Below are 8,738 nucleotides of genomic sequence, written 5' to 3' on the forward strand. Positions count from 1 at the left end.
CAAACTGGGTCAGCCCCGCCTCAGGTTCCCAGGAGGGGGCGTGATCTTAGCCCCGCCCCCAATCCCGTGTCCGTCTTCCCGCCCCCGCTCTTCTGCAGCCTGGGCTTAGAGGCCTCTTCACCCCGAGGGGAGGGGGACTGCGGACGAGCGGCAGGCAGGGTCCCCACCAATCCCTTTACACAGTCTCTGAGGAGCAGGGAGGGGCTGGAAGGGGAGAGAGCGCTCGCCGAAGCCTATGAATATAAATCAGTGCCCGGATTTAGGTCCCTTCGATTGGCCCTCTGGACTCGGGGGGTGGAGCTATAGGGCGTGGCTTCGTGGCGGAGTATATAAGACCGAGCTCTTGGGCGCGCCGCTCATTTTCCCGTTAGGAGGCTCAGGTCGCTCTGGTCTGTCCGCTGACACCGCTTTTCCTTCCCGCCCCATCCAACACACCGGTGAGGGAGCCCGCCTCCGGCCACTTGGTCGTGTCTGCGGAGCTGAAAGGGCCTGGGTGGTCGAGGTCTGGGGGGAAGGGAAGCAAGGCTAAAGGGAGGAGAAGGCGGGCGGCCCGGTGCCTGGGCGGAGATGGGCCTGGGCACCGGCACGCCCCCCTGGGACGGGACTGTGGTCAGGACTGGCCCACCCGCTGGGTCAGGGTGGGTTCGGCAGCGGCGGCTAACAGCCGAAGGAAGGGTGCTGCCGTTGCTGTGTCCCAGGGGGCCATCAGGGCAGACGGGCTCTCTGCGGCTTTGCCGCAAAATGGCGGCCGAGAATCTTGGCGGGCGCCTAGCGAAATGGCGGGGCCCGCCTGAGATGCCCGGATGGAATGGCGCAGGGATGCGAGGTGGGGGCTCCTCACGCATGCGCAGAAGGCAGTCGCTAGCGGGGGCAGGAGGGGGGGAGGAGGAGGGAGGCAGGCTCCGGCTGAACCGTACAGTGAACTAGACGGAGGGCCCCTGATTTAAGGGGAAGGCGAAGGGACACAAGAATGAGTTCTTCCTTAGAGAAGATGTTGCTGCCCTCTTGCGGGCCACGTGGTCGGCGGCCATCTTGAGTAGGGCCCCCTTGACTTGGGCAGCAGACTAGGCCCTGAAGTGGTCCGTTCCCAACCCTATCCCAGCCCCTGTGGTCAGCGCCTCCTTCCCAGTGGCTTGAGGCCCTGGACAGAGTATCCCCATGCAGCCCTGAGTCACTTCGGGCCTACCAGGTGCCCCGCCCACCCGCCTCCCTGCTAGATGGGCCCAGGGATTGACCCACACTAAAGCGGCAAACTCGAGGTCAGTTGGTCAGTTCTGGACCCGAAGCATGAAAACGCACACATAACACGCCCCATAAAGTGGTTGTGGGGTTTCCTTGAAAAGATATTGGGGGAGGTGCTCATGGATTGCATCTAATTTCAGGGTTAATTTTTGTGTTGGGGAAACTGAGGCCCAAAGAAGGAAGGGATTTGTCCCCGAGGTAGAAAGTGGCAATATTGGGGTTGAAACCCAGAATGAAGGGAAAGAACGCTAAATTTGGGGTCCTAGCTTTTGAGTAATTTTAGGGAAGACTGGTGAGATTAGATTTAACTATCCAAAGCCTGTTCAATAATAAAGCTTATCCCATGGGTTCCCTGGTTTTTAATTTTGTGAATTTTCTGCTGTTCCATGGTGATCTCTTGGGATCGTCCTAGCCGTCATTTTAGGGAACAAGAATATTCCTCAAAAGGCCATTTAGCCGATTTTGGTTCCCTTCATTTAACACTTGTATGACCTTTGAGCAAATGACTTAATTTTTCTGGGCTTCAGTTTCTCCATTTAACATTGAATTTGTTACTTTAAAAGCCCTTTCTAACTATATGTCATAATTTAGGACTTCCAAATAAATGTTTTTTCATGCTATGGTAGAGAGTGCTTTAAGGAGAGAACTTTGCCCAGGCCCAAGAGAAAAGTCTCTGCTCTCTGGTTCCAGGTGTATTTTGGGGGGGGGGGGGGGAGGATTGGCCCAGTGAAAGCCAGGAAAGGGCTCTTGATTTGACATAATGAATCCAAAGGAATTTAGGCATAGATCTCAGATTGAAATTAGGATCCCTAGTTTTAAGTGAGCTAGATGAAGCTTTGAATCCAGTTTTGGGTTTAAAAAAAAAATCCCTGATTCCCTCCAGCTCTTTTGCCCCACCTACCTTCTCTCTAGCTCCTATTTACAAGTTTATCTGGGTTTTGGGCTGGTGGGAAGATTAGTTGTCTAGGGATTACAATTTTAGGCTAAGAATTGTGGCCCCAATATTGCCTACGCCAACACCCTAAATTGTTGATTGAGAGTCTTGTGGAAGTTTATAGTATGTAAATGAAAATACACCAGCTTGACTCTAAAAAACTCTTTTTCATTAGATCAAGATGGCATCAGATGAAGGAAAACTTTTTGTTGGTGGACTGAGTTTTGATACCAATGAGCAGTCATTGGAACAGGTCTTCTCAAAGTATGGACAGATTGCTGAAGGTAAGTTTGGATCAAGTTCCTATATTTTAGGGGAGTTTTACTTGCTTGAGAATTTGTAGATGGGATTGGTTGGGTTAGTGATTAATTTCTTTTATAATGTGACTAATCAGTGTTCCTTTCCTTTCTTTTCCAGTTGTTGTTGTGAAAGACAGGGAGACTCAGAGATCCAGAGGTTTTGGCTTTGTCACATTTGAGAACATAGATGATGCTAAAGATGCAATGATGGCCATGAATGGAAAGGTGAGGGCTAATATAGCTCCCTTCTTGATTTGATTGGAGTTGGGTGCTTATCTGGGATTTCAATTACCACTTGTACTATTGTAGGAGTATCCTATCAGGTCTTCTGCCTCCACTTTTACCTCTTTTTTGCTCACTTTGCTCTCTTTCACCTCACTAAACTTCTTTGTTTCTAGTTACACCACTGCTTTCAGAAGCCTTTCAGTGGTCTCTTGCCTACCAATTAAAGAATATGTATTTTTTTTTTATCTTAAGGTTTGGCATTGAAGGCTTTGTACCATCTGCTGCTGCTTTTTAATTCTCCAGTCTTAATATCATATTACTTCTCTTCCATGTGCCAAATTAGCCTATTCTTTGTTGTCTTTGAACACCCCCGATGCTATCCTGCTTCTCATACCTTTGTTCAGACTGTTCTTATGACTAGAATGTCTTTTCCCATGTAAAGACACAACTCAGATTTTCTAAAATAATCCTTTTGATTTCTTCCTCAGATCTATTTTTATGTGCTTAAGTAATTAATAACTTTGTATTATAATTGATTTATCTTTCAGCTAGCCTTTCCCCCAGGAATAGTGTCTCATACAAGCTTTGTTGCTCCCAAGCACAGTGTTCTGCATGCAGGTGCTTAATAAATATTGAATCTGACTCAAATATTTATTTGAGTCAGATGGAACATTAGAAATAATATAATATATACTACTTTGCCTTTTACAAAGAAGCATCAGGTCTAGAGAGTGAATTGTTAAAAGATCAAAAATTATAATGGAACTAGGACTAGAATCTAGGGGTCTTGACCATCAGTCCAGACTGCATTCAGCAGAGATTTGGGGGCAAGATAGGTAGATTTGAGAATTATTAGCATAAAGATGGTCATTAAATATATGGAAGCTAGTGAGGTCATGCAAGTGAAGGAGTAGAGAGAAGCAGATCCAAGGACTGGGAGACACCTACAATTAGTGATCTGAAGGAATACACAGCAAAGGCCACCCAGGAGGAGTGCAATTAAAAGATCCGTTGGTAACTGGAGCAAGCAGCTTTGGTGGAATGATAAGGTGAAGCAAATTTATAAAGGGTTAAAGTGAAGAGCATCTATTGTAGATGGCCTTTTCAAGGTGTTTGGTCACAAAGAGCAGAAGAGAGGATGATAGTGGAGAAGAAACATCAGGTGAGAATTTTTTTCAGGATGGGAGAGACAGGTATGTTTGTAGTTGGGAGTGTAAGGCCAGTAAAGGGGGAAACAGTAGGTAAAATGAAATAGTGAGGATGCCAGATCTCCATTACTGTGTATGTTAAAGCTAATCTTGGGAAATTTTTGCTTTTTAGTCTGTTGATGGGCGGCAGATTAGAGTTGATCAGGCAGGCAAATCATCAGAAAATCGGTCCCGTGGGTACCGAGGAGGTTCATCCAGTGGCCGTGGCTTCTTCCGTGGAGGCCGAGGGCGAGGCCGTGGGTTTTCTAGAGGTAAGTGTTAAAAGTAATAAATGAAATCATGTTATTCAACTTGATGTTAGCTGCAGGTACTGATAGTCACTTTTACCCTTTGCTATAGGAGGTGGAGACCGTGGTTATGGGGGGAGCAGATTTGAATCAAGAAGCGGGGGATATGGAGGTTCCAGAGATTATTACAGCAGCAGGTAAGGGTAATGGGTTCTTAGAGGGTCCTCTGGCAAACTGCAGACATAACTCAGTTTTTTTCTTATATGAAACCACCAGTCCTCCATGCTGGAACATCTGTGGTTCTAATATTGACTTGTGGAAATGTAGTTGTGCAGAAGGTGTCCCATTTGCCCAGCCAGTTGTTTAGATACACCCTAAACTCATTCTTCTATCTTTGTGATTTTTCAGCAGGAGTCAAGGAGGTTATGGTGATCGGTCTTCAGGAGGGTCTTACAGAGACAGCTATGACAGTTATGGTAAGTCCTGGTTCAAAAGGGAACGCCGACTATGTATGTGGGAACTCTTAATCTTGATTCCATGACCTTGTACTGATCTCTGGAAGTTAATTTTAAGGCTCTCAACGCTCAGACCTTATCACGGTGCTTTTCCCGTAAGGAACAAGTCCATTCTGTCAGGTCTTGGTGCGAGGAACCATTTTCTGCCTAAAAAAAAAAAAAAAAAAAAAAAAAAAAAAAAAAAAGAAAGAAAAAGAAAAAAAAAACTTAACCTAGTGTTAATGCATGTGTAGGCCTTAGTTGGAGCTGCAAAGCATCTTTAGTGTCCCCTTCTGTGACCTCCTAACGATGCAGACCTCAGAGCGTCCTAACACGCTTTAGACATGGGGGGGGGATTCTCCTTAGGATCATGTAGTGGCCTAGCCTCCGCAGTAATTCAGGGGAGTGAAATGCTACAACTTGTCATGTGCTTCAGTGCCTTTACAATTGTGCCTGCTTCTTGTCCTCAGCTACACACAACGAGTAAAAATCCTTCCTGAATCAAGATCGTCCTTCCAATGGCTGTATTTATAAAGATTTTTGGAGCTTCGCTGAATCGTTATTGTGTAGTACCCATCTACTTGTATTCACTTTTGTAGTATTATCAGTTCTGATCTTGTCAAACACAGCCTGACAGCTTCGGACATGAGATGGCCTAATTAGACTTTTCTTTTAAGAAAGCTCTTGTCTGTTCTCGAGTATTTTTTTTTCTTTTTTTTTTTTTTTTTTTGTAAGCATTTTTGAAAGCACTTCGGATTTTATTTTTTCTTTTCGTCATGAGCCAAGGTGTGGTGGTTTTCTTTTTTGTTATTGTTTTTTTTTTTTTCTTTTGATTTTTTTTTTTTTTTTAATTTTTAATTTTTTTTTCCTTTTACAACAAAACTTGTGAAATTGGGGGCCCTGGTTCGGTTTTCTTTGAGCTAGAAAAGGACCTTAAATTCAATGTTCACGGGAAGCTGAACAAGCTGTGGAGGTTTGGCTTTTTTTTTTTAAGTGCGTTATCTTCAACTTTTTGTAACCTTCCTTTAGTGTAGCAAGGTAGGAATGCAGCCGTGAGGGTTTGTGGAGAGGCAGACCACCTTGGTATATCTAAAGAGAAACTGCTTGTATGTTCACTCTGCATAAAGGTATTTTTACTGTATACTGTAAATTACCCAGAAATAGACTTGCAAACTTTCCATAAAAGAGGTTCTTGAAAATGTTTATTTATATTGTCCTTTTTTTACTGGAAGAAGTATGCATATTCCATTGATATTGTATTTGAAGTGGTTAAGGAATTCTTGTATACAGTTTTCTTTGGCTTTACGAAGCCTATTAAAAGACCGTCTGAAATGAACTGTGCTCCTGACATTTACCTTTCAATGCACAACACACCCCTTTGCTGGATGTCTGACGTTCTGACAGCAAGTGACAAAGCAGACCACAGGGCAGAGAGTGTAGGTGGAGGAGTTGGCTGACGGGAGAGTCAAACTTCTGACCAGCAGAAACCAAACTGAGAAACTTAAGAAAAGCCATGCTGGTCTTGGCATTTGAGTACATTAAACATGACTTCACTCTTTGAGGATAACAACCTGTTGCACTGTCTGCATGGCCAGATACGTGGAATAGGCGAGCCTTAACTATAATCGCATTTGTGTCACTTAACTCATTTGGAAGCCAGAGGACTGGTGGCAAGTTTAATCCAGTAACCGTTGAGCACCATTGTACCAAAACATTGACAACTTTAGTCTAGAATCAATCTTGTAATAACTGGAGTAGAACAGTTGTTCCAAGGTAGACAAGGAGAAATCAACAACAAAGAAATTGACTTATTAGCTAGCTTTGTCCTTGCCTTACAAGTTCTAAGAATTCTCTGCTAGCATATGGAAACTGCAGTGTCCCTGGAGAAAGAAGTGTTGTGCCTCCCAACAGAGAAACCTCTGAGACGAAGGCTGCTTTCTTGGCTAGTTCATATGTGGAAATAGTCCTGTAATTCGAGGTAACTCCCTTTTGCTCATGTCCGCATCCTTCCTCTTGTTGAGAGCTCATTTGAAAGTCTAATGTGCCTGTGGAATGTTCCTTTTTTTGACAATTTAAGTCAACCAAGAGAAAAAAAAAAAGCAAATTAAAATCATGCCTATTGCAATCCTTGGTGTGTGGCACAGATATTTCGTTCCATGGGTCAGAACTGGGCACACAGTCATGTCTTGCTAGTAGGTATGTAAGCAAGATTGGAAACAACCGAATTCCCTGCCTTTTGGATTTTTATTCATCAATTGAGAATCTTCCTAGACTTCATTAAGTCACTTAAGTGTAGCTTTCTTTGCCATCTCCTTGTTGCCATTTTTTCCCCCCATAGCCCACACTCTCCCTAAGCAGCCATATCAGAAGTGATTTAACTGTCTCTGCTTAAGGATGAAATGTGACATTGGCTGGTATATCAGCCAGCCCTGGAAACCTTTGCCCACAACTGTGCTTCTGTGATGTGATGGGTTCAGTGAATGGCTTGTGAAACCCTTGTAAATGATGTGAACTGTTTTTGGGTGGTGGGGAGGGGCATCTGAGAGCCCTGGTGTGGATAGGGTTAATAACGCCCATTTACTTTGACAGGTTGAAGAAAGTGAAGCAATAATACCCAGGATGGTGGCCAAGGAACATGGTGTCTGACTTAAGGACTCCCTAGAGGCAGCCACTGAAGCTTACTTGTGCTCAGGCACTCACTCCCTTACCTGGAATGGTTTCCTGGGGAGGCAGGAGAACTTGAAACTTGACCTGGATAGCTTATTAATGTAAGTCTGCTAGTCTGAAGGCGCTAACTCCTCAAGAACCTATATCCAGCTCATGAAGAATTTGAGAACTTTGGTTTGGGATGTTGATTTCTACAAGTCTTTTAAATGGCTAAATTAAGACCAGGCTCCTTAGCTCCCACGACCTTTGGATGGTGTGGGAATTGAAGGAGCACTATTTGAGCCACATGGCTAGGCAGATCATATCCAGTTTTGTGCACAATGATGGTAGGGTAATCATACTACCTGCCTGCCTTCATGGTGCTGTTTGTGGGAATGAAATATTTGAAATATTAGAAAATCCATAACTGGTTTCTCATTCTTTTTTTTCCTCTCCTTCTCTAAATAGGAACTTCAGAGAAGACCAAAAAATAAGCTATCACTTGTACTTCAGAGATTGAGGCCTTTGTATATTAGAATATGGTTGGAAGAATAAAAACCATTAGAAAAATCCTCGTCTGTAACAACTCATTGAAAATGGAAAATCAGATTAGAATAAATGGCTCAAAATGGATATACGATCCTTTGAATTTGTGGTGTATATTTCTTAGCCAAAGAGTCCTGTTTTGTTGTAGGTATTGAGAACTATAACTGATTCCCCAGAATAATTTGGTTAAGTCAGACCTGAATTCTAGCATGGGGTTTGCCAAGAGTTGTTTGGTGCCAGGTATGAGTCCCAGCTTTGATGCTATTGGACATCTTTTGTGAACTTGAGCAACAGCCTCTCTTAGTATGAGTTTAATCAACAGTGAAAATGGTATTTGTGTTACCTCCCAGGGAGATTGGAAGCAAGGAGCTTTGTCACTTTTAAAATGCACTGAAAGTTGGGGGATTCTTCAAAGAAATCACTTATTAAAGCTTGTCTGACCGTGAATGAAATCGGGAAGCTACCTTATTTGGAGGGTTGAGATGTACTAGACTGAACCAAGATTAATAAGAGCTGATAGTCTGAAAAAAAATATGAGATAAACAGATGAAACTCCAATTTAGTTGTCTTATCTATCAACCAGCCTTTTGGATTTAGCCTGGACCAAACTGAAAGAATAAAGTCCCTCAATCTGGAAAACCTGTATAAAACTAGCCTTTTTGTATGTACCACAGAAGTCTAAATTATGGTAGTAAAAGAAAATGTGTTTATGTTAAAGCAGTACGTATATTTTATGCATTTCCAAGTTTGTAAACTTTCTTTGTTGGCTATGGCTTCTGCAAAACTCCAAAAATTCACATTAAATTTTGTGTTTGTGTGTCCTGAGGTAATTGGGGTTAAGTGACTTTACCAAAGTCACACAGCTAGGATGCTTTTGGTGCCCAAAGAGGGTTGGTGATCTACCCAGTGCGCCATCT

General features: G+C 43.5%; 1 protein-coding gene across 8 annotated transcripts; it reads left to right on the top strand.

Annotated features, from left to right (window-relative positions):
- The first annotated feature begins 336 nt into the window (after positions 1–336).
- On the top strand, positions 337–7,920 carry CIRBP (cold inducible RNA binding protein). 8 transcript variants are annotated; one of them, XM_031948048.1, is made up of 8 exons: positions 337–437; positions 2,352–2,460; positions 2,594–2,700; positions 4,021–4,159; positions 4,248–4,332; positions 4,544–4,611; positions 7,219–7,397; positions 7,744–7,920. In XM_031948048.1, exons 2-7 carry the CDS (start codon positions 2,358–2,360, stop codon positions 7,221–7,223), a joined length of 507 nt encoding a protein of 168 aa, XP_031803908.1. In that variant the 5' UTR covers positions 337–437; positions 2,352–2,357; the 3' UTR covers positions 7,224–7,397; positions 7,744–7,920. The 8 variants fall into 8 exon arrangements, with proteins under 8 accessions (XP_031803908.1, XP_031803902.1, XP_031803906.1 ...); XM_031948042.1 differs by having other exon boundaries at positions 4,544–6,607; positions 7,744–7,845; XM_031948046.1 differs by having other exon boundaries at positions 5,100–7,397; positions 7,744–7,845.
- The last annotated feature ends 818 nt before the right edge of the window (positions 7,921–8,738 follow it).

The sequence above is a fragment of the Sarcophilus harrisii genome, chromosome 1 (assembly GCF_902635505.1).
Source record: "Sarcophilus harrisii chromosome 1, mSarHar1.11, whole genome shotgun sequence".
Lineage (NCBI taxonomy): Eukaryota > Metazoa > Chordata > Mammalia > Dasyuromorphia > Dasyuridae > Sarcophilus > Sarcophilus harrisii.